The sequence below is a fragment of the Oncorhynchus masou genome, chromosome 17 (genome assembly GCF_036934945.1).
Source record: "Oncorhynchus masou masou isolate Uvic2021 chromosome 17, UVic_Omas_1.1, whole genome shotgun sequence".
Lineage (NCBI taxonomy): Eukaryota > Metazoa > Chordata > Actinopteri > Salmoniformes > Salmonidae > Oncorhynchus > Oncorhynchus masou.
Genome location: NC_088228.1, coordinates 22,137,996 through 22,163,743, shown reverse-complemented (window position 1 = coordinate 22,163,743; position 25,748 = coordinate 22,137,996). Strand labels below are relative to the sequence as shown.

Below are 25,748 nucleotides of genomic sequence, written 5' to 3'. Positions count from 1 at the left end.
TTTTGTTCAGTGCAGGGATGGAGAGAGGAGAGGGCTGGCTGGCCTCCACCCTCCGCCCTCCACCCTCCATCCCCTCCTCCTCTCCCCCAGCTCCCCACTAAAGGCAGGCCCCGTGTTTGCAATCCCCTCCAGGCCTGGTTGGGTAGGGAGCTCCAGATGCCTGGCTCTTTCTGCCACAAGGCCAGGGGGAAAGGGAGCCAGGTTGGAGGACACGGGCGGGAGAGAGGAGTGCAAGACAGGAGAACAGGGGAGAGGAGAGAGGAACTATGACCAGGAGAGAGAGGGCAGGGATCTATTCACTGTCGATGACAGGACAGGAATACACTTTTATGGAGAGAAGGAGAAAAGAGGAAGGTAGAAAGACACAAAGCAGGGTGGTGTCCTCGTATCGTAAAGCTACCCCCTTTCTCTTTACTGTAATGCCATGTTTGTACAATGATGAGGACATGTCTGGTCTGTCCAAACAGGCAGATTGAGAGAGGGCCAGAGTGGCAGAAGTCTGAAGAGAAATCTGACTCTGCACAGAGGAATGTGTGTGAGGAGGAAAAGGGGTCCCATTCCCACAGTCCACAGCTGTATTCATTTCATTACAGCACTTCGCTGACTGTGGCTCACATTTACCCCATGGCTCATGGTCTTTCCTGTCTGGGACTCTTCATGGATGCAGACTAAGGTCTTGCAGTCACATATTCTGCAGAATTTCAACTTGCTGCATTTTATAGGGCACATTACCGAATGTATGTTTGCAACTGTCCTTTTCCCTCTTGTGTTGTTGCAGTTGTATTACAGTATGTGAATGTATGTATGTGAATGTACCTCTTAACAGTCAGACTAACCTTTCTGCATGTTGGCTCTGGCTGAATTGTATTCCACTAGAGGGAGGCCTACTATTCACATTGTCACAACGGTTGTTATGGACACCCAAGGCGTAATTCACCACACTAGGACTGTACCGGAATATGTCTGCATCTCCATCCCTGAAAATCAATAGATACATACAAATAACCCCCAGGGTAGTGTGAAGGAGTCAGAGAGGAGGGAATAAGATGACAAAGGAAGGAGAGAAATAGTGAGCCAATAATCTGGCCCCCCAGTTTTGACCCGTTGGTGCAACACAGAGTGAGTGTTGTATGTCTGTCAACCCCGACGGGCCGGGCGGCCAGCAGGCCTGTCCTGCTTTCTGAAATCCCCTTGTCCTAATTTTAAGACTACCACGCTGAAAATATTAAAGCAGTGGAGCAGAGAGAGAGAGATGGGGAGAGAGAGAGGGAGAGATGGAGAGAGAGAGAGAGATGGGGAGAGAGAGGGAGAGAGAGATGGGGAGAGAGAGAGAGAGAGATAGAGAGAGAGATGGGGAGAGAGAGGGAGAGAGAGAGAGAGGGAGAGAGAGGGAGAGATGGGTAGAGAGAGAGAGAGAGATGGGTAGAGAGAGAGAGAGAGTGATGGGTAGAGAGAGAGATGGGTAGAGAGAGAGAGAGAGAGAGAGAGAGAGAGAGAGAGGAGAGAGAGATGGGATGGGTAGAGAGAGAGATGGGGTAGAGAGAGAGAGAGAGAGAGAGAGAGAGAGAGATGGGTAGAGAGAGAGAGAGAGAGAGATGGGTAGAGAGAGAGAGAGAGAGAGAGATGGGTAGAGAGAGAGAGCGAGAGAGAGATTGGATGAGAGAGAGAGAGAGAGAGAGATGGGATGAGAGAGAGAGAGAGAGAGAGAGAGATGGGATGAGAAAGAGAGATGGGGAGAGGGAGAGAGAGATGGGATGAGAGAGAGAGAGAGAGAGAGAAATGGGATGAGAGAGAGAGGGGGGGAGAGATTTATGCTTATTTATTTTATCTTGTGTCCTTTAACCATTTGCACATTGTTAAAACACTGTATATATATAATATGACATTTGTAATGTCTTTATTGTTTTGAAACTTCTGTATGTGTAATGTTTACTGTTAATTTTTATTGTTTTTCACTTTATATATTCACTTTATATATTATCTACCTCACTTGCTTTGGCAATGTTAACACATGTTTCCCATGCCAATAAAGCCCTTGAATTGAATTGAATTGAGAGAGAATCAATGAGAATGGTACAACAGCAGCAGTCCTGCAGCCTCCAAGAGTCACCAGCAATGGAACAAGGCCTGTTGAATGAGGGGTGAGGGGGGTGAGGAGAACACCCCAGCAGTGTCAAAGTAGAGATATTATGTTACTAGGCTGAGGGATTTAAATCAGGAGGCTGGCGCAGAGTGGACACTCCTATTTAACTGCACCTGCCGAAACTCTTTTGATCTCCAGGAAAAAGGATGTTGCAGATGCTGGCCAAGGATGCCCAACCCTTTTTAAATCACAAAGGGTTGCGTAAATTACGGAGTAATACTGCTCAATCCAAGTGAAAAATAGGAAGATAGGCTACTCCCCCATGAAATTAAGGACCGGAAAAGCTTACAGAATGCATCCTCCCTTTTTGGTCAAAGCCAACATCTAGGCTATGGCCTGTTGTGGATAGCTAACTCTGACCCATACATCAGCAAACTTGATTATCGATGGAATATGAAATACTGACTGTATTGAAGCTTGCAGCTCTTGAGTCCTATGCCTGAGTCTTACACCACAGTGCACAACTTCTGGTGAACACGACCGTGTGGAGGGTGAGTAGAGGTAAGAATCCCATTTCAGTGGCAGGCTGCTAGTGGAGCTACCGGGTCTAGCTGTAATGACAGGAACAGAGGCTACATTGTGAGGCAGTGTAGTACATATCACTAAGTAGCTTACTCCCAGAGAGAGGAGGAGCCCTGATCTCAGCTAACAAAGATGGCATAGACGCCCGCCGCAACATCAACAACCACACCAGACCATTCAAAAACTCCTCCTGTCCTGGAAGATTGATAAACTAAGTTACACCACAACCACAGACACTTTTAACATTTCCCACTTCCCAGCTCCTCCCGCTCCATTTGTTATGCTAGTTCCGTTCAGAGATTTAGGACGTCCTTGGGCCCGTTTTCAGAAAGCCTATTTATCCAGAGTACCTTTACTCAATGGGCATTCAGCGTACCCCCTATTTCTCTCCATAATGGGACAGGTGCAGCTGCACTGAGGACGCCGACCACAAATAACTAAGACAATGGCATGGAGAGAGGACCACACAATGGGACAGGTGATCTGAAAAGTTGCCAACCAGCTCCATTAAATCAGTTCCCTTTCAAAGCAAGATGAATCTTAGCTGCTAAAGTCAGACACCCTTGTTCATCAAACCCCTCAGCTGTAGGGTATTTAGTCAACTCAACAGTTTCCTGCTTTGGGTAGGATCGATTGGTCAAGGATAAAGAGAAAGCTCCAAACCTGGAGCGATATGAAAGCGAAATGAGCCAGCAGCTTTGTCCTGAAAGCAGATCAGCTGATTTACAGTGAGGCCCTTAATTTGCTAATCAAAGAAAAGGGGATCATGGAGGATATACACACAGACTATATTCCAAAGGATACCCTATTCCCTACATAGTGCACTACTGAGCCCTATGGGCCCTGGTCAAAAGTAGTGCACTATATAGGGAATAGGGTGCCATTTGGGCCACAAACACAAACACAGGGCAGAGGCAGAGACCAACAGGCAGCAGCGTAGTTGGCACTTGGCAGGGGTTCAAAGCAGAACGTAGTATCAGGGATAACATGGTACTGATACCCAAAGTCTTAGCATTACCTTGTTGATTTGTTCACAGGACGTCTGGACGTGCCAGCAGAGTTTGTTTGAAGTGGGTTTAAGATGAAATCATTCTGAATGATACACAGTCCTCGACTACTCTTAGTCTACCCTACCCTCTTAGTCTCATAGTCTTAGCTAAATCTGATAGGATTCAAAGTAACAATAAAGCTATGAATGACAGTTTTGAGATAGCCACTGCCAATACATTTCTAACTGGTGCATCACATTTATTGGATACAATCTTCAGTGATTTGTGTTTTTCCTGAACGGCAACAAAAACTCCAATTATAGGGGCAGAGTTGAGGCGGAGCTACATTCTTCAGAGCCTCCAACCAGTTGCTGAGGGATGGACACGCCTCCCCTTCAAATAGGTACCTGTAAATTACTGCCTTTTGTTGGACAAACGGGCTCATCCGGATGCAGGCCTAATGTTGGGTGGGCAGTATAAAAATAGGGCCCCCAGTTGGGGGGGGGTCTGGGTGATTTGTTGCTTTAGGCTACACAATATAAAACAATATTTGAATGTAGGAGATTGTGAAACCTCAAATTCTGCCTTGTGCTTTTACCATTAGGACCATAACATTTACAGTCAATTTTGGAACCTGACTATCTTCTTTGATCTAATTATTACCAAACCATTTGTAACTGACTGAAAACACAGTAAGCATTTAAAGATATCCTTGTTGAAGAAAACTAAAGGTATAAAGTGTGAAACAAGGGTCCCGACCCCTAGGCCCAACCCTTTCCCAGTGGAAATAAAAGTCTCAATGGTTTTACTGGGGTCAGAACATTTATCACCTGGAACTAAAAAAAAACAGGCAGGGAGGGAGAGACAGGGAGAAGAAGCCTGGTCTGGGAAACGAGATCGACAGACATCCCAACAATGTTGGTCCTCTGTCTGATGAATGAAAACCTAAACATATATTTTTTCTCTCAAAATTCAACTGTTAGGCAATGATGGCGTAAGAAGAAGTGTTGGTGTTTGACAATTTGATAAATGCTTTATCAATTCCAAACTAAATAGCAAACTAGAAGAGGAAGGGAAAGGAAAGCCAATAGGGTTATGATAGTAGTTTCTTCCAAAACGTTTCATTGTTGCTGATATTCAAACAAGTTGCCACCAATGATTAATAGGCTACGTTGTATTAACATGTTGGTGTTACATAGTTCTTAACTAACTGCTTTGTAATTGCATAGTATTGGCCTATGTCCCAAAATGGCACCCTATACCCTACATAGGGCACTACTTTTGACCAGAGCGCTATGGGCCCTGCTCATAAGTAATGGACTCTATAGGGAAAAGAGTTCCATTTGGGACACAGGCATGGAGTTCAGTAATCACACAAGAGTCTTCTCCTCACCTGCCCTCCAAGGCTGCTCTCTCCCTCACGGTCGCCAGCAGCAGTTGGATCAGATTTCAGCAGCTCCTTGATGGCAGGGGGGTCATCCAGGGGGGAGTGAGGTGTCTTCAGCCTGTTACCCTGTTTATGGTGCACCGTCTGCCAAATCTGCTGCCACATAGTGACCTGGAAGTAGGAAACATGGGGATACATGGGATAGGACATCAGGAGACAACGCTGTGTAACTTTAGGCTTATAATGAGTGATGAGTCATTATGAATGATGAGATATCAGAAAGACCTGTGAAATGTACATGACATTTAATTGAGACCCTGGCCCATCGAAATCTTATAATATAAGTGTTCTATTTAATAATGTCCCCTGGCCACTGTTGGGCATGGAACTACTGCATGTGTTTTTCAGTTGGCTGGTTTCCCCCAACAAGTTTGCACACTACTCTGTAAAAACACTACCTTCAGGCAAAAAAACGATTAAAGGGGCAACTGCTGAAGAAGAACAAAAGTAGAAGTGTTATGAAACTGTAGCCAGACAACAACAACAAAGAGGAAAGAGACAAAGTCAAGCAAATATTCTTGCTGACAGCAGAGGCACAGTGTTGGTGAAGAAGTTTAAAGTCTGGAGTCTATTACAGTTGTTCTGCACCTGGTCCCTGACATTCAGTGTCTATGCTCCATGGAAAGGTCAGCTTCAAAGCCCCACTGCTGTCCAGAGGAGAACGTTTAAACACGGTCGTTCCCTGTGTCTTTCAATCTGGCTGTGCCCTCACATACGCACACACACACACACACACACACACAAACACTACCACTATGTCTAGCTGAACTCTGGCCAGGCAGCCACACACTGCTTCCCATAAAGCCCCAGAAAGCCATTCTCTATGCAGGTGTTTACGGTGTGAGCCCCCTAGGATGCTATCAACAGTAACAAGCTGTTCATTGCTTAATTCATCTCCAAGTGAAACCCATCAGATGACATGGGGAATGAATTACAGTGTGGTTAACCTGAGTGGTTGACTCATTGCTGTTGTTGTAACTTCACAATGGAGATTGAAGATCTGAAATGTGAAACGTGATAAACATTTGAAATAGGCTAATCTAATAATACACTCTTTGTTCTTGCCATCCACAAACCAAACATTGACGGAATCCTATGCAATATCCAGTTGCACAGGCATTGCTAAAGTCCGGAGAATATATGATAGCTCAAACCCACATGGTTTGGCAGAGATCCAAGGAAACGTGCCCTGGCCTCCTCATATCCTGTGTTAAACTTAAAAGGAACTGCTGCAGACAATGGTGACCTTGATGGAGAGAAGGCCAGTCTGGGAGGTATTATTATGATTCTCATCCAGAGATTTAACGCTGAGGGAAAGCATTCATTTACTACAGGGTAGAAAGCAACAAAAACAAAGAATACTGAGGGAAATGTAAGGCTGGTTGAGTGAATAGGGCTCACATGCTTTTTATTTTATTTACTAGAAGTCCTTCCTTCTCTACCTACATGTACAAATGACCAGGACTAACCTGTACCCCCGCACATTGACTCGGTACCGGTAGCCTCGTTATTGTTATTTTATTGTTACTTATAACTTTAGTTTACTTAGTAAATATTTTCTTAACTCTATTTCTTGAACAGTATTGGTTAAGGGCTTGTAAGCATGTGACAAATAAAATGTGATAACTAAAGAGTTTTGAACCAGTCAGCGCATAGAAATGATGTCATGTATATGCTCATAATGATCTTATCAACAAGACAGGGTTAGCCCTCTTAACCCCTCGATTGGCCCCTGACGTGCTAAGCTAATTTGAGGGCCTGTGTCATTTTTCTTCTATTACGCAACTATTCCTGGGGTCCTCCATCATTAGATGTTTGTCCTGTAGAGTGTGACTGTATTTACACTACTGAACTGATCTAATATGGACATTTAAAACATGGCCCCTGGCAGAACATAACTGTAGGATGACATCACTGGGGAGAGTTAAGACTGGAGACCCAGACAGGAAATGGGTGGTTTCATACATATTTATTTTTCCTTTTTGAATATGAACCCTATATTATCTACTTCAATTGAAGTTACTCCTGCATTGCTAATGGGGTGGTAGCCAGCCTGGCATAATATTATGCAAACTACACATAGCCTGTTGACCTGTTGTATGCTACTTGATAACATTTTCAGACGGAGTAGTTGGCTTCAGAATAAACAGTTTAAAGCAGTAGGTGGCCCGTGGGCCAAATACGTCCCGTGGGTGATTTATTTGCCCCTACTACCCCCCCCCCCCCCCCCATATCTGTTTGGGATTGTTGCTGTTAATTTGCAGTTCCGGCCCCCCAACCATCAGCTCAAGAAAAAAATTGGCCCACGGCTAAATGTAATTGGGGACCCCTGGTATGAAGAAAGTCTCGAGCCACAGTGTGAATGGGTTGTTTTGGAACAATCTGAGGACCTCGTCTTGAATGCATGCATAGCCTCACTTAACGAGAGCTCCTTGTGTTTTACACAACACCTCATTCTACATTGTGGAACTGTCACGCCCTGGTCGAAGTATGTTGTGTTTGTCTTCATTTATTTGGTCAGGCCAGGGTTGTGGCATGGGTTTTTGTATGTGGTGTGTTTTGTATTGGGATTGTAGCTTAGTGGGGTGTTCTAGATAAGTCTATGGCTGTCTGAAGTGGTTCTCAATCAGAGGCAGGTGTTTATCGTTGTCTCTGATTTGGGAACCATATTTAGGCAGCCATATTCTTTGAGTGTTTTGTGGGTGATTGTCCTTATGTCCTTGTACTGTGCTAGTTTACACAAGTATAGGCTGTTTCGGTTTTCGTTTAGTTCATTATGTTTATTGTTTTGTAGTGTTTGTGTTTAGTGTGTTTGGTCATTAAACATGAATCGTAATCTACACGCCGCATTTTGGTCCGACTCTCCTTCCCACAACAAAAGCCGTAACAGAATCACCCACCACAACAGGACCAAGAGGCGTGTCATCAGGCAGGAGCCGCAGGAGAAGCAACAGCGGCAGCAGGAGCAACAAAATCTGGACTACACAACTTGGGAGGAGATAGACAGGTGGGCGGTCGACCCAGGGAGAGTGCCGGAGCCCGCCTGGGATTTGATGGAGCAGTGTGCGGAAGGTTACGAGAGAATGAGTTTGGCGAAGTAAGCACGGCGGCGCGGAAGGAAGCCCGGGAGTCAGCCCCAAAAATGTATTGGGGGGAGGCTCACAGGGATTATGGCGACGTCAGGCAGGAGACCTGCGTCAATTTCCTGTGGTTACCGGGGGGCAAGAGAGACCGGGCAGGCACCGTGTTATGCTGTGGTGCGCACGGTGTCCCCAGTGCGGGTGCATAGCCTGGTGCGGTATATTCCAGCTCCGCGTATCGGCCGGGCTAGATTGAGCGTCGAGCCAAATGCCATGAAGTCGGCTCTACGCATCTGGTCCCCAGTGCGTCTCCTTGGGCCGGCTTACATGGCACCAGCCTTGCGCACGGTGTCCCCGGTTCGCCTGCATAGCCCAGTGCGGGCTATTCCACCTTGCCGCACTGGCAGAGCGACTGGGAGTATTCATCCAGGTAAGGTTGGGCAGGCTCCGTGCTCAAGAGCTCCAGTGCGCCTGCACGGTCCGGTCTACCCAGTACCACCTCCACGCACCAGCCCTCCGGTGGCAGCTCCCCGCACCAGGCTTCCTGTGCGTGTCCTCGGCCCAGTACCACCAGTGCCAGCACCACGCATCAGGCCTACAGTGCGCCTCGCCTCTCCAGCGCTGCCAGAGCCTTCCTCCTCTCCTGCGCTGTCGGAGTCTCCCGCCTGTTTCGGAACTGCCAGAGCCTTCCTCCTCTACAGCGCTGCTGGAGTCTCATGCCTGTTCAGCGCAGCCAGAGCTGCCAGTCTGCATGGAGCAGTCAGAGCTGCCAGTCTGCATGGAGCAGCCAGAGCTGCCAGTCTGCATGGAGCAGCCAGAGATGTCGGTCTGCATGGAGCAGCCAGAGATGTCGGTCTGCATGGAGCAGCCAGAGATGTCGGTCTGCATGGAGCAGCCAGAGATGTCGGTCTGCATGGAGCAGCCAGAGATGTCGGTCTGCATGGAGCAGCCAGAGCTGTCGGTATGCATGGAGCAGCCAGAGCTGTCAGTATGCATGGAGCAGCTAGAGATGCCAGTCTGCAAGGAGCTGCCAGTCTGCAAGGAGCTGCCAGTCTGCAAGGAGCTGCCAGAGCTGCCAGTCTGCATGGAGCTGCCAGAGCTGCCAGTCTGCAAGAAGCCGCCAGAGCTGCCAGTCTGCAAGAAGCCGCCAGAGCTGCCAGTCTGCATGGAGCAGCCAGAGCCATCAGTCAGTATGGAGCAGCCAGAGCCGCCAGTCAGCATGGAGCAGCCAGAGCCGCCAGTCAGCATGGAGCAGCCAGAGCCGCCAGTCAGCATGGAGCAGCCAGATCCGTCAGTCTGCCAGGATCCGCCAGTCAGCCAGACTCTTCCAGATCTGCCAGTCAGCCAGACTCTTCCAGGTCCGCCAGTCAGCCAGACTCTTCCAGGTCCGCCAGTCAGCCAGACTCTTCCAGGTCCGCCAGTCAGCCAGACTCTTCCAGGTCCGCCAGTCAGCCAGACTCTTCCAGGTCCGCCAGTCAGCCAGACTCTTCCAGAGCCGCCAGTCAGCATGGAGCAGCCAGATCCGTCAGTCTGCCAGGATCCGCCAGTCAGCCAGACTCTTCCAGATCCGCCAGTCAGCCAGACTCTTCCAGATCCGCCAGTCAGCCAGACTCTTCCAGATCCGCCAGTCAGCCAGACTCTTCCAGATCCGCCAGTCAGCCAGACTCTTCCAGATCTGCCAGTCAGCCAGACTCTTCCAGATCTGTCAGCCAGACTCTTCCAGATCTGCCAGTCAGCCAGACTCTTCCAGATCCTCCAGTCAGCCAGACTCTTCCAGATCCGCCAGACTCTGCCAGAACCGCCAGCCAGGATCTGCCAGAGCCAACTACCTGCCTGAGCTTCCTCTCAGTCCCGAGCTTCCCCTCAGTCCCGAGCTGCCCCTCAGTCCAGTGGGGTTCTGGGTGAGGACTACTAGGCTATGGTCGGCGGCGAGGGTGGACTATCCAAGGACGCGAGGAGGAGGGACTAAGACTTTGATAGAGTGGGGTCCACGTCCTGCGCCGGAGCTGCCACCATGGACAGACGCCCACCCGGACCCTCCCCTATGGTTTTTGGTGTGCGTCCGGGAGTCCGCACCTTGGCAGGGGGGGGGGTTCTGTCACGCCCTGGTCGAAGTAGGTTGTGTTTGTCTTCGTTTATTTGGTCAGGCCAGGGTTGTGGCATGGGTTTTTGTATGTGGTGTGTTTGTATTGGGATTGTAGCTTAGTGGGGTGTTCTAGATAAGTCTATGGCTGTCTGAAGTGGTTCTCAATCAGAGGCAGGTGTTTATCGTTGTCTCTGATTTGGGAACCATATTTCGGCAGCCATATTCTTTGAGTGTTTTGTGGGTGATTGTCCTTATGTCCTTAGTGTCCTTTTGTCCTTGTTCTGTGTTAGTTTACACAAGTATAGTCTGTTTCGGTTTTCGTTTCGTTCATTACGTTTATTGTTTTGTGGCGTTTGTGTTTGTTTAGTGTGTTTGGTCATTAAACATGAATCGTAATCTACACGTCGCATTTTGGTCCGAATCTCCTTCCCACAACGAAAGCCGTAACAGGAACCTAAAGCTTTCATGTCTTGTTGTGATTACTTGCTGTAATTGTGGCATGTTCACAGTTTAATGTAATCTATTTAAAGTACTAATGCATAGCATTTGTCAACTATATAATATTATCTAGTAGTTACTTCTATCTTGAGTTGTTAGGAGAGTTTATTGAGTCAAGGGAACTTGCTCAAGTGATTTCCAGATCACCCTTATTGTTTTGGCCAAATGTAATGTGTCAGCTATTGCTGATTGCTACCCAAAGACAGATATTTGAACAATGCAGGACCATGGTCAGTTATTCCTCCAACATGAACAGCACCCTTAAAGTGACAACCAGAAGTTGAAACAGTAACAATGCTCTCCCCACCACTGTTTCGGTAAAAAGCTGAGGGATGGGGATGGATTTATGTAACCACTCTCAAATTCATAGACAGAGCTATGGATGCAAGGAGTGACCATCCATGATATCAAAAGTATAGATTTAAACCATCTTTTAAAGCTATGCAGTTTTTGCTTACATTTACTTTGCTGGCAAACATTGGACTAAAACAAGTTCATATTCTGGGTTCTAGTGGGGTATGACAGTTGAACTAGCTAAAACCATATGAGGCATTTAATAATCAATGGATATAGCTAGATATATCATTCATGTATAAGTTTAAAAATGTATGTAGCAACTGCAGATTGTCCCTTTAAAATGGCTTGGTCGTCACCTCAGTATGAATCTCTGTGTACATGTCAATCAAAGCATCTCCAAACAAGCCCCGGATGTCTGGGAGCTCTGGGACTTGCTCCACGATAACATTCCGCACCGAGAGTGGACATTCGGATTCTTCCATGAAGACACCTTGGAGTTTAAACGGTCTAACTGAGGGGAGAATTGAAACTAGTCACTGACATATGTCTGGAAGTCATTTGCGTCATAATAATAATAATTTGCCGGTTTTGCCTGCAGTAGCAGAAGTCTGCTCGTCGTGGGTCGTCTGTCTCATTTGGCTGCTGTAGATAGCTATGTTAGTTAACGTTAGCTATCTAGTTAGTTGTTAGATAGCATCTCAGTAACATTAATTGAATAATTTAATGCACATTATATTTGTGCTTAAATTTTACATTTTAAAACTTGAGAGAAATGTGAGCTCACCTGCTAGTTAGTAAATCAAAGACTAAACATACCTTGTTGTTGCTTCCTGTATCCAGTGTAAACATTATTGTATCCAAGGAAGACATATCGCGAGATCAGTATCCCCCACCTCTGCTTAGAATAAACTATTTCTGGTGTAAATAAAATGTTCAATAGTTAAATTTTATTTCAGCTTCATATTATAGTCTACAGTTTTATTGTTGTACTTTTATTATTGCATTAACCCGGTTGAATACAAAGTCAAACCAGATGTATTTTCTATAATAACCACACATTAATATCTTATTTCATACAAAGGAACGATAACAAAAAGAGAGAAATGTTAGTTAATCTTATCTCAAAGGAAGTTTAAATATTGTGTCTAGCTAACGAATATCCGTAGCCATAGTTATGTATATAGGGGAAAACCCCTTCTCATAATTTTGACTATAGTGAGTAGGAGGTTATAGCTCACAGACAATTTACTGGGGGACGGACCAGAGTCGAAGCACTAAACTGGGTAGTCACGTGTAAATTGAAACATAACCCCCGTAGAGGCGTAATAACTTTCCCTCTCTTTGCACGTTTCAGCTTCGGATCTGTGCGAAAAAGGCTGGGCAATCGAGAATATAGCCTCAATTGTAGGCTAGATGCACATCTGAAAATGTTATGAGTATTTTATATTCTTCAACAATGTGGCAGAAACTGCTAAATGACCATAAACACTAAAGCACATTTTGTATTTTTTTTAATCCTGGACACTGGAGCAAAACATAATCTCTTTCGTCTTATTTTGGATATTTTTTTGGTCATAAAAATGGTTTCAAATCAGCACTATTCGATGGGGGTTATGCATTCCGCGTTGTCTCTACTGTTCTGTGTCCAGTTCGGTCTGTCTTTCTCTGTGGCTGGACATGAGAACACCTGTGATGCGAACGGCAGCGTCTACTATGTGGGAGAATGGTACTTTCTAGAATCGGACCACTGCACGCAGTGTGAATGCACCACAGAGGGGTCGTCTTGTGCACGGACGGAGTGTACCTCTTTGCCGGCCGCTTGCATCCATGTCAGCCACTATCCCACTGACTGCTGTCCAAGATGTGAGAAAATAGGCTGCGAGTACCGGGGAGTGGTGTACGAACTGGGACAAAACTTCCAGGTAGGCTACAGCAAGCATTATCCCCTACTTGGCACGATATGATCAAGTTAAACTTGACCTGGAATGAATAAACATAATATGTATATGATGTCATTTACTTCTCAAATGTCTATTGAGTTGACGAATATTGATTTTCCTCTTACTATAATAAGCGTTGTGCTACCTCCTGAAATCGTCTCTCCAAAGTCTATCTGTGCGCAATTACGCATCAGCAATTTTGGATATATTTTTTTCAAAAGTAACGTATTTGATTCACTGTTAACATGTCTGTTAATATATCATTGCATAAGCGTCTTATGACTCAGAATAACTGACAAGCAGCACATGTAATTTTCTTTCTTTTCGAGAACATCTCTGGGCGTCGGACTGTTTCTGGCACTGTAGGCAGATACATTTTAGAATATGGCTAAATTGCACCACCCTGTGGTTTGTTGTTGAACTACTAACTGCAATGAAATCGTGTTCTTTCAAGTTTCAAATCAAATCACATGTTATTTGTCACATGCGCCGAATACACTCGGTTAATACTTTACCGTGAAATGCTTACTTACAAGCCCTTAACCAACAATGCAGTTCAAGAAATAGAGTTAAGAAAAATATTTACTAATAAACTAAAGTAAAAATTAAATCAAAATAACACAAAAAATTAATAACGAGTTATATATAACGGGTACCGGTACCCCTTGTATATAGCCTCGTTTGACACAGTAGCAGCTGAAGCTTTTATACTGACAGGGATTGTAACTGGTGAATATACTGCCACATGGAGGCAGTATGATACTTTTGAATGCTACACTTACAGCAAGTCTATTCAAGTGTGACAGTGCATATGTAAATTGAGAGAACAGATATAGATATAAATCCCTCTTTTGATATTGAGGTTCTTCTGGAAGCTCATTGTAAATATTTGTAAATCCTTTCCTTCATAGTCCTCAACCGTACTATAGAATGAGTTTTTCACTTATGTTTGCTGTTTGTTTTCTTCTTCTAATTTACATCTGTGTTTCTTGTTTCTGATTATGTTGCTGTGCTTGTGATTACGCACCGCTTTGTTGTCTGTTCATGTAGTCAGCAGAGTCATTAGCCACAGTTCAACCCCCTTGAAGAATAAACTCAGCCCTCTGATTTGTTTCATTTGATTCAATGGATAGTGGAGACCAAAGCCAACCAAGCTAAGCAGTATTTTAAGACCCCCTAAGTCAATGAATTAGAATATGAAACAACTCTGGCAACAGAAAGCCACACAGAGAGATTGACTTGTGGCTCATTATCCTCTTGATGAAGTTATTATATAGGCCTCTGACACAGTACTGGATGACCTCAGAGACATTTAGCACAGGGCCTGATCGGGTTTTCTTCTTCCACTACATTTAACCCTCAGATATGCTGATAAACATCCAATACCATGACAGGGGAAAACATCTGGCAACAGTTTAAATGAACTGTATACCATAAAGCATATACTACACATATATAAGCACACCTTAAACATGGCATTATGGTTATATGTCAGACTTCTCTTTTTCAGATATATCTTGAAATGGGCTAAAGGCTAGCATCTGCACTAATGCTTATAGCTCAGGAAAATCAACATGCGGTCACAGTTAAATTTGTCACAGTTAAACTGAAAGCACCTGCATAAGTCAATCTTATCGTTGTAGAATCAATCGATTGCCCTGTCTCTTTGAATGAACACTTTTTTCTGTCCAACTGCTCATGTCTAACAGTGATATCTACCAGTGGCAGTCTAAAGAACACTAGGAGGCCAATGTACTGTATGTGGTTGCATCCCAAATGTCACAACATTCCCCTTTGGGCTCTGGTCAAAAGTAGTGCACTATAAAGGGAATAGGGTGCCATTTGAGATGATGCCTCTGTCTCTGACAGCCTGTGTTTGGTTCTGTGTGATTGGCAGCCCAACGAGTGCGAGCAGTGTACCTGTGACAGTGATGGCATCGCCCGCTGCCTGGTGGCAGACTGCGCTCCCCCGCCCTGCATCAACCCTATCTACACCAAAGGGAAGTGCTGCCCAGAGTGCCCAGAGGGTAAGTAAACTGACCTGTATACATCTCATGGATGTTTATGACATAGAACCCCCCGCCATACTCAGCAGAACCACCTTGTTAAAAAATCCTGGGGAAAACCCTGAGAAGTATTTCATTCCATTCTATTCGAGCCAAAGGGAGATGAGACAGGGAAGATGATGTTCTGACTCCTCATATTCTCTATTCTCTTCATAATTTACCCCTTAGAGTGATGCATGCCGTTAGTTTTGTCACATTACTGTTGTCAGCACCACAAGCAACAATACATGAAGGTGATCATTTATCCAAACAAATGAAAGTAGAGGTAGTGGGGGGCAGAATTAGCAATATATGCATGAAGTAATCCGCTTCACGCACCATTATCAATGACTGATTCTCTCTCTCCCGTTCTGCTGAGACACTCATTAGCTTTTAAAGGGAAGTTTATCGAGTTGGAACATAGCCAACTGAAGATGCATTCATTGTTTGAGTTTAGGTGGTCTATGACCGCATAATTAGGAGTATAGTGGTTTTTCAAACACAGTACTTCGGAGGTAATCAATATTTATTGTCTGAAATTCAACTGATCATAAAAATACCCTCTATTCTTTATGGTAGAGGTGACCGTTTATCCTCATAGAAAGAGAAACGCATTGGAAAATATCACAACCATATAGCAAGTTAACAGAAATGATTGTGTGTGATTCCCCAGGGCCCAACTGCTATGTGGATTCAACCCGGAGCCAGGTGATTCCAGGACATGAACCACTGTGGGTGGACTCCTGCACCAAGTGCCGCTGTCACGACTCAGGTGACGCTGGCTACTGGGAGGGCAACCGCTTGGCCACCTGTTCCCGCGTACGCAACTGCACCCCTGGAGAGACTAGCCAGAAAAACTGATTAAGTAGGCCTATTCAATTGCCCCGGTATAGGGTGAAGTTGCCACTAGACACTGATCTTGGGTCAGTTTTGAATTTACCCCCACTAATGGTTAATGTTAAGATTGGAGGAGGGGAAGCTGATCCTAGAACTGTACCTAGAGGAAACATCTCCCCAGAGCGATTTGCCCCTGAATGCTTGGTGGTTATCAGCAAGACAGTTAGAGTGTTGGGCTCGTCACTGAAAGATCACTGGTTCGAAATACCCAAAAGAACCGGTCGATGTACCCTTGAGCAAGGCACTTATCCCTCATTTTCTCCATAGGCACCATACTACTATGGCTGACCCTGTAAAACAACACATTTCACTGCACTTATCCGGTGTACGTGGCAATAAAATATATTTTTACATTTGTACTGCAGCATGTCTCACAAACACTTCTACTGTAGAAAAATCCAACTGTAACTACTATGTGAATGTATTGTTCGCTCCTATTCCAAAGAGACTGGAGTTGTTTTGCTGGCATTGTATTGCAATATTCATGTTCATGGATGATCAATCAATGAACATGTCAAGAGGCAGTTCACTCTCAAATCGAAGTTTCTCTGAGGTTTTCAGACTCAAAAAGTGGTCTAATGTCAAGATGAGTACACATCCCACACCATCTGCTGTCAAGATCCAACAATCAGCCTCAAACTCAAATATTTCCTATTCATTTAAGATGGAAGCCTTTATCTGTTAGGGACCATCTCATGAATCTCTTCTTGATATTAGACCACTTTTGAGATCTGAAAACACATCTGCATAACTTTGATTTAGGAGTGAACTATCTTTTTAACATTCCTTTGCCCAAAACATTTCCTAATATAGCTGAAGGAGGGGGGGCAGTTTGACCCAACTGAGCCTGAAGACCTCTGCTTTCGTGTGTGTACTCTAAACAAGTAGTCACATATTTCTATACGAGTACAAATGTTTCAATGTGGTGTAGATGATAGGGACTATCCTACATTTTGGGACGTTATACTTCTCTAGTAGTGTTATTGGAAGATTTTGACCAACTTCAATGGATATTAATTGAGGTATACCGTCTCCATCTTATTTGAATTGGTCATGAATGGAACATTAAATATATGAAAATAATTGAGAGGCTCTGAAAGCTAAAGGCTAGTGTAAGCGACATTACATTTTTTGAATGAATGCTATAGGTTTGTAAACTATAAGCAACTCACTATCAGGATGTCCGAGATTCTGTTCATTTTCTTCCTTTACGGCCGTTCTTAAGGGACCATTGCATGAAAACCATTAAAGGCAAGAAACCGTTCTTCTTGTGTATGTTTTTGTGTAGCATATTGGTCTATGCTGGCATGGATAGGATGCCAACATCCAAGCTTTGTCATTACAGGCAAGGCTCTCATTACACTTCTCTAGTCGACTCTCCTAATACCGTGTCTCTTGATTATGTTATTGAAGATGTTGTATGTTGTTTATCTTTTATCCATACCTTTAGAAACTCCCTCCATCTTTCATTAAAAAAAATGATGTAAACTAACAGTAAGTGAAAACAAAGTGTCTTTGTATTTCCATTAACTATACTGTTCACTACAGTGTGCTGCCATTGTTGTGTAGAAGGATGTTTATTTATTACACATTGGATGTCTTGTCACGAAGGGGATGCCAGCAGTTCATTGTTCAATTTCCCCAAATCCCTCTCGTCAACAGTTTGGGGACAGCGCTCGCCCCTCAACAATAACTGTTAGTTTTTCTGTTGAAATGAGGGTTGGGGTAGATTTGTCTCTGAGACAGTATGAACATAATTTAACACTGCCTAGAAATGATCCTTTCTTTGTAATGCATCCACTGATGCATTTATTTGTCACATACACATGGTTAGCAGATGTTAATGCGAGTGTAGCAAAATGCTTGTGCTTCTAGTTCCGACCATGAGGTAATATCTAACAAGTAATCTAACAATTTCACAACAACTACCTTATACACCTGTAACGGAATAAATAAGAATATGTACATATAATTATATGGATGAGCGATGGCCGAACGGCATAGGCAAGATGCAGTAGATGGTATAGAGTACAGTATATATATATATATATGAGATGAGTAATGTAGGGTATGTAAACATTTTATAAAGTGGCATTGTTTAAAGTGACTAATGATACATTTATTACATACATTTTTTTTATTATCAAAGTGGCTAGAGATTTGAGACAGTATGTTGGCAGCAGCCACTCAATGTTAGTGATGGCTGTTTAACAGTCTGATGGCCTTGAGATAGAAGCTGTTTTTCAGTCTCTCGGTCCCCGCTTTGATGCACCTGTACTGACATCTTCTTCTGGATGATAGAGGGGTGAACAGGCAGTGGCTCGGGTTGCTGTTGTCCTTGATGATCTTTTTGGCCTTCCTGTGACATCGGGTGGTGTATTTGTCCTGGAGGGCAGGTAGTTTGCCCCCGGTGATGCGTTGTGCAGACCTCACTACCCTCTGGAGAGCCTTACGGTTGTGAGCGGAGCAGTTGCCGTACCAGGCGGTGATACAGCCCGACAGGATGCTCTCGATTGTGCATCTGTAAGAGTTTGGGAGTATTTTTGGTGACAAGCCAAATTTCTTTAGCCTCCTGAGGTTCTTCACCACGCTGTCTGTGTGGGTGGACCATTTCAGTTTGTCCGTGAGGAACTTAAAACTTTCCACCTTCTCCACTACTGTCCTGTCGATGTGGATAGGGGGGTGCTCCCTCTGCTGTTTCCTGAAGTTCACAATCATCTCCTTTGTTTTGTTGACGTTAAGTGTGAGGTTATTTTTCTGACACCACACTCCGAGGGCCCTCACCTCCTCCCTGTAGGCCGTCTCGTCATTGTTGGTAATCAAGCCTACCACTATAATGTAGTCTGCAAACTTGATGATTGAGTTGGAGGCGTGCATGGCCAGGGAGTACAGGAGAGGGCTAAGAATGCACCCTTGTGGGGCCCCAGTGTTGAGGATCAGCGGGGTGGAGATGATGTTTCCGACCCTCACCACCTGGGGCGGCCCGTCAGAGAGTCCATGACCCAGATGCACAGGGTGGGATCGAGACCCAGGGTCTCAAGCTTAATGACGAGTTTGGAGGGTACTACGGTGTTAAATGCTGAGCTGTAATCGATGAATAGCATTCTTACATAGGTATTCCTCTTGTCCAAATGGGTTAGGGCAGTGTGCAATGTGATGGCGATTGCATCGTCTATGGACCTATTGTCGCAGTAAGCAAATTGGAGTGGGTCTAGGGTGTCAGGTAGGGTGGAGGTGATGTGATCCTTGACTAGTCTCTCAAAGCACTTCATGATGACAGAAGTGAGTGATAGTCGTTTAGCTCAGTTACCTTAGCTTTCTTGGGACAGGAACAATGGTGGCCCTCTTGAAGCATGTGGGAACAGCAGACTGGGATAGGGATTGATTGAATATGTCCGTAAGCACACCAGCCAGCTGGTCTGTGGATGCTCTGAGGACGCGGCTGGGGATGCCGTCTGGGCCGGCAGTCCTGCGAGGGTTAACACGTTTAAATGTTTTACTCACGTTGGTTGCGGGGAAGGAGATCGGATCCCAGTAGGGGACCCAAAACAACGGTGCCGCAAAAGGGGCAGATGGAGCGGTCTTCTGGTCAGGCTCCGTAGACGGGCACATCGCTCACCACTCCCGAGTGTTCTACTCGCCAATGTCCAGTCTCTTGACAACAAGGTAGACGAAAATCGAGCAAGGGTTGCCTTCCAGAGAGACATCAGAGATTGTAACGTTCTCTGTTTCACGAAAACATGGCTTACTCGGGATACGCTATCAGAATCGGTACAGCCACCCGGTTTCTTCACGCATCGCGCAGACAGAAACAAACATCTCTCTGGTAAGAAGAAGGGCGGGGGTGTATGCCTTATGATTAACGAGTCGTGGTGTGATCATAACAACATACAAGTCCTTTTGTTCACCTGACCTAGAACTCCTTACAATCAAATACCGACCGCATTATCTACCAAGAGAATTATCTTTGATTATAATCACAGCCGTGTATATTCCCCCCCAAGCAGACACCTCGACGGCCCTGAAAGACCTTCATTGGACTCTATGTAAACTGGAAACCACATATCCTGAGGCTGCATTTATTGTAGCTGGGGATTTTAATAAGGCTAATCTGAAAACAAGGCTCTCTAAATTTTATCAGCATATTGAATGTGCGACCTGGGCTGGCAAAATTCTGGATCATTGCTACTCTATCTTCCGGCGAAAGCATACAAAGCCCTCCCTCGCCCTCCTTTCTGCACATCTGAGCACGACTCCATTTTGTTGCTCCCAGCATATAGACAGAAACTAAAACAGGAAACGCCCGTGCTCAGGTCTTTTCAACATTGTCCCGACCAATCTGATTCCACGCTTCAAGATTGCTTCGATCACGTGGACTGGGATATATTATGGCTAGCCTCAGACAATAACATTGATGAATACGTTGCTTCGATGAGCGAGTTTATTAGCAAGGGCATCGGTGATGTTGTACCCACGGTGACTATTAAAACCTTCCCCAACCAGAAACCGTGGATTGATAGCAGCATTCGTGCAAAACTGAAAGCGCGAACCACTGCTTTTAATCATGGCAAAGCAACCGGAAACATGACCGAATACAAACAGTGTAGCTATTCCCTCCACAAGGCAATCAAACAAGCTAAGCGTCAGTATAGAGACAAAGTAGAGTCGCAATTCAACAGCTCAGACATGAGATGTATGTGGCAGGGTCTACAGTCAATTAAGGATTACAAAAAGAAAACCGGCCCCGTCGCGGACACAGATGTCTTGCTCCCAGACAAACTAAACAACTTCTTTGCTCGCTTTGAGGACAATACAGTGCCACTGACACCATAGACAGAGATATGTATTACAGGTTTCTTTGAATGCCATGGCAACTGGACACAATGGAGGGAAGAAAAAAAGTATCAGCCCCCTCATCAGGGTGGGTACATCCCAATGGTACCCTATTCCCTACATAGTGCACTACTCTTAACCAGAGCCCTATGGGCCCTGTTGAAAATTAGTGCACTATAAAGGGAATAGGGTGCCATTTAGGACACATTTGACAACTCAGGTGAAACACATTTTCTCATCTGGCAAGGAAAAACAAACCAATCACGTGAGTGTATCTCATTTACCATTAGATTTATTGATTGTATAGAAAAGGTTGGTTTGATATAACATTATGCATTCTATATAAGATGTAACATTTTCAACATTCAATGTACAAAACCTAGATACAGTACATCTTTAAAAATGCACTCCAGCTTGAAGGCCCGAGGCAGTCAGTAGGTGATGCTCTCCAATGCCCTCATCCTATCCTGTTTCTCTTTCAGTTACCCACCACTTCCTTGAAATGACTGCTCTGACAGTGAGGGAGAATATTGCTTAATGGGCATTAGGTTGAAACGTATAAGTAGAAGGGGTGTCTGCCAACAGATGGATGAAGAGAACTTCAGACACACTCCAGAGGGTGGACAATACCTTAGTATGCCACCTGTCTGCTTTTCTTATTCAAGGATGCATCAAACACAATGGTCAATGAAGAAAGCTGATGCCCAGCAATTATCAATTTCCAGGACAAAATTGAACACAATAATAGTTGACTGTGGGGAGGGAGGGTGCAGAGGGATACATCCCATATGCCACCCACTTTCCTATAAGGGCCCTGGTCAAAAGTAGTGCACTAGATAGGGAATAGGGTGCAATTTGGGACGCAAACGAGGAGCGGTGCTTTATCACTGGTTTATAGCTGGCGAGCTGTGTGGGAGAGACACAGTCCTGGGCAGGAAACCTCTAAGCTTGTGCTGAAAGGTCCCCCTGTCAATACCATCATATCAAATCTGTATTATACAATACCTACAATGTGACACCACAGTCACTATAAGTGGGGTAGTGGGGCAGAATATAGCCAATAGGCCAACCAAGATAATACGATGGATATACCAATATGATTTATGACTAAATGGATATAATAGTACCAATAGGATGGATTATTCCTGTACTAGCATACTTGGGAATGATCTCCACGTAGATATCAAGTTAACAGAACAGACTGAGTTCTATTGGACGTTTTCTCTGTTCACAACACAAATGATATGGTAATGCCTGTTCATGCACCTGTAATACATGATATCTAGCACTTGATGTCTGAGACAAGTCTGATATGTACAGAAATCACATCCTGTAGTCTACTCTACAGTAAACCAAATATCCACCAATTGTACAGTAAGATCTTTGACTGGAGTTCTGATGAAAAGCCCAGTCTGTAGACCTAACCAGCCGATTTGACAATCACTGGCAAAAACATTGTTTTTATCAAAGCATTTCATTTAATGAAACCATTGACTAAAACTTCAGTACCAAATATTTTCAGGGTTGTGTGCTACTGCATCAGTAGTAAGCTCATTCTGCTAAGCAGATTTTAGGTAATGATGCTAGCTATATATAAAAGCTTCTTCCCACAGTTCCAAGTAGTATATTTAGCCTTTAGGAGAATGATTCCCTCAACATGGAACATAAAAGCAGGAGCTTGGCAGGATGATGAATCATACTGTACTGGGACCATCGGCAGTAATATGTCAAACTCCTATGGTCCACAGCCATCAGAAAGCAGTACATACACAGCATTCACCCATTTGACAGAAGTAATGACATCCAGAATACAGTAGCGTAAAAGTACATTGGTCTCCAGTGTAGAATGAGAAGTAGAGTATTCTCTTTGCGAGGTGCTCTCACACCAGTAGTAGTGCACTCAAAAATGAAAAGGCAGCAGAATGAGATAGAGAGAGAGAGAGAGAGAAGAGTAATGATTTTTGAAGTCCTCCTGATATTTCTATAGAGGAGCAGTGTGCTTCAGACACAGCTGTCTGTGTATTCATCAGATGGTCAAGTACAGAAACACACTGTGGTGTTCACACAGACACACACAGAGAGAGGGATGGTAGAGCCAGGGAGTGAAATGAAAGGAAATGGAGGGTGTTGTAAAAAAACTTAAAAAAAGAAGGGAAATGCACTCAATGCACTTGAAAAGGCTCTTTAAAATAAACAGAGGGGAAACGGGTTGGTTGGGGCATCTCTAAATACTCACTGTCTCAAGCCAGGCCAAGAAAAGCATTGATAGTACAAAAGAGAGATTTCCACATCACTTCACACAACAGAATGCAGCATTCCTTATCTTTGCCCCTCATAACAATTCTAAAGGCATCAGTTTGGTGTTTAGGCAGTACACAAAGGACAAGGAGAAGAACATGAGAGAAGAAAAAGCTTACTGACGTTAAAAGGCTTTTATATATTGGTGGTGTTAATAGCGAATTATTATTATTATTTTTTTTTTACCTTTATTTTACTAGGCAAGTCAGTTAAGAACAAATTCTTATTTTCAATGACGGCCTAGGAACAGTGGGTTAACTGCCTGTTCAGGGGCAGAACGACAGATTTTGTACCTTGTCAGCTCGGGGATTTGAACTTGCAACCTTTCGGTTACTAGTCCAATGCTCTAACCACTAGGCTACACTGCCACCCCATTATATATTTTATATATTTTTTTACAATAAGTAGGCTGGTTTTCCATTTATTCGAGGGGACTCAATAAATAAATAACTTCAGTTCTGTTCTTATCACCTCAGTGCTTCAGTGCCTCTGATTTTGAATGGATGAAATTAATGCTACAATGCAAATATTCACCATACTAGACCGTCCTTACAGTATTCGCAATTTAAACCACTAGGTTATCAATGCCTTATCATTTTCTTTTCCAAAAACGTGGATGGCATTTTGAAATAGAAATTAAAGAAAAAAGTGGAGAAAAGAGTCTTGTATTTGAGCAATAGATGATCCTCTTCTAAAACTGTCTGGGACACATTGTCATACAGCAAACGTTTACACTTTCATCAGCACCTAGCGTAACCTTCTCTGTGCGTGAGAACACGTCAACAAAATAGTCTCTAATAATCACCTGTCAGAACCATGCCAGAAGTCCATCTTCTCTTCTATTTGCTGGACCTTTCTCCTCCACAAACAGGTCAAAACTAGTTCCTTGAATAGCCATATCCATCCACTACCAGGAGGTCTTTATTCACTCAACCTTGATTCTCTCCACAGAAAGTCACACTTCTTTGTCTTAATAAAAAGTGTTGGTGCACATTGTTGCTCTCCTCCAGCACCGTTTGTCAACGTCATGGGAAATGGGGAAAGCCTGCATTGGATGCAGGCACAGACAGTACACATTCATTTTGTGCCGATATAGTGTTCTGATTGACAGATTCTCACAGAGAGATCAGGGCAGTTCTTCTTGGTTCTGCTCAGAATCCCAAACCCAACCCCCAGCATATCAGCACCCCAATTTAATATGACTCCTCTTGAAGCCCCGTTGCTTTGTGTTATCAGGACCGAGAAACCAGTAGCACTGGACTTATTGCTGTGTGTTTCATGTACAGTGTGTGCATTTCCAGAGCAGCACTGTCGCCAGGGGAATGAATCTGAATCGAATCTGATATATCCTCTGTCCTCATCTATTCCTGGGAGCTAGTCAGTCAGTCAGGGTCCCAGCCATGTTGTAGGCCTGCCGTAACCGTCGAGCCGTTGGCAGGGTGGGAGGGCAACGAGTGTGTACCAGTATCCCCACACAGACTGGGCTGTGAGAGGCCAGGGCAGACTCCTAGCGCAGGTCGGTGGGGGGTATCTGAGTCAGGCTGAGGGAGGTAGAGGAGGAGATGAAGGCTCTCTGCTGTGTATTATAGTTCTCTCCCCCATCTCCCTTCCTCCTCCTCCATCCTTCCCTCTCCATGTCAAGGCCGGGGCTCTCTATCTGTCTAGCCCCTGAAAGGCCGGGGCTCTCTATCTGTCTAGCCCCTGAAAGGCCGGGGCTCTCTATCTGTCTAGCCCCTGAAAGGCCGGGTTGGGGGCTTGCCGATCTCCACAGAGATGTTGGTGTAGAGAGGGTACTTCTTAAACTGGAGTACGCGGTATGTTAACGTGCTGATCCCGTCTCTCTTCATAGTGTTCTTGGTGTTCTGGATCTTGTTGAATCTGGAGAAGAGGAGAAAAATCATTATTATTACTGGGAAATGTTTTCATTGTAGCAAACAGTGAAATATTATTGCATGTTTTTTTATCACAATCGTCATGGCTAACATTTTGATTTTGCATGTTTCTTGTTAATCCCATATTGGCCAACAGGTGGTGCTATGAGCATGTACTGGAACTCAGAGGACAAATACAGGAATCATCCATCTGTAACAGTCATCCATTGTCCAATGCCAAGGCTACACAATACCCCATGGTTTTCTCAGATTTCCTTTTACTGTTTGAGAAGAGGCAGGGATTCAGAGTACATAAACTGCTTCAGTAGCCAACAGTGCATATCCAATCTTCAAAGAGCAGTGAATGGATCAAACAAGATGTATTTTTATGTGCTTGGACATAAACCCACTACGACACAATCCAAGTCAACCTAAGAAGAACCCTGCAGCAGCACCTTGTCACTTACAGCTAAACAGAGATTTCTCTACACGCAGATCTTGTCAGGAATCTAAATGAAAGCTAAATTACTTTTAGACTAAGAGAGAAAGGAAGGAGGGGGTAGCGAGAGACAGAGAGAGTGAGAGGAAGGGAGAAAGAGAGGGGGAGGGAGAGAGAGATTTATCTATAAATCTATCAAGAGGAGAGAGGATTAAAAGCAATAGCCTGAATGTGCTCTACTACTATACTTTATCATAGTTTCTCAATGATCTCACAATGAGATCGGAGATATTCTCACGTATTACATAACTATGGACTGTAATAGCATGCAACTTTCAGAGTAAGCTTTTCCCCTATTCATGT

General features: G+C 44.5%; 3 protein-coding genes across 3 annotated transcripts in view; 1 reads left to right on the top strand and 2 right to left on the bottom strand.

The window, feature by feature from the left end:
• Positions 1-292: 292 nt before the first annotated feature.
• Positions 293-11,544, bottom strand: LOC135558237 (coiled-coil domain-containing protein 24-like). The gene is given in 5 exon segments (XM_064991964.1): positions 293-324; positions 889-977; positions 5,048-5,098; positions 5,100-5,212; positions 11,419-11,544. Coding segments are annotated over 5 exon segments (411 nt in total).
• Positions 11,545-12,379: 835 nt separating this feature from the next.
• Positions 12,380-17,208, top strand: zgc:113531 (uncharacterized protein LOC541359 homolog). The gene is made up of 3 exons (XM_064992747.1): positions 12,380-12,984; positions 14,900-15,029; positions 15,721-17,208. Exons 1-3 carry the CDS (start codon positions 12,538-12,540, stop codon positions 15,906-15,908), a joined length of 765 nt encoding a protein of 254 aa, XP_064848819.1. The 5' UTR covers positions 12,380-12,537; the 3' UTR covers positions 15,909-17,208.
• Positions 17,209-21,056: 3,848 nt separating this feature from the next.
• LOC135558701 (beta-1,4-galactosyltransferase 2-like) overlaps positions 21,057-25,748 on the bottom strand; it is a 143,086-nt gene continuing 138,394 nt past the window's right edge. The window contains exon 7 of the mRNA XM_064992745.1: positions 21,057-24,953. Coding sequence (XP_064848817.1) covers positions 24,803-24,953 — 151 coding nt within the window. The 3' untranslated portion in view covers positions 21,057-24,802. The remainder of the gene's footprint in view (positions 24,954-25,748) is intronic.

Bases quoted from the DNA above. Each gene is read 5' to 3' on its own strand.
- zgc:113531 (XM_064992747.1), top strand. From the start codon at position 12,538: ATGACCATAAACACTAAAGCACATTTTGTATTTTTTTTAATCCTGGAC. The intron at 12,985-14,899 runs GTAGGCTACAGC...TGTGATTGGCAG, and splicing joins AACTGGGACAAAACTTCCAG to CCCAACGAGTGCGAGCAGTG. The intron at 15,030-15,720 runs GTAAGTAAACTG...GTGATTCCCCAG, and splicing joins CTGCCCAGAGTGCCCAGAGG to GGCCCAACTGCTATGTGGAT.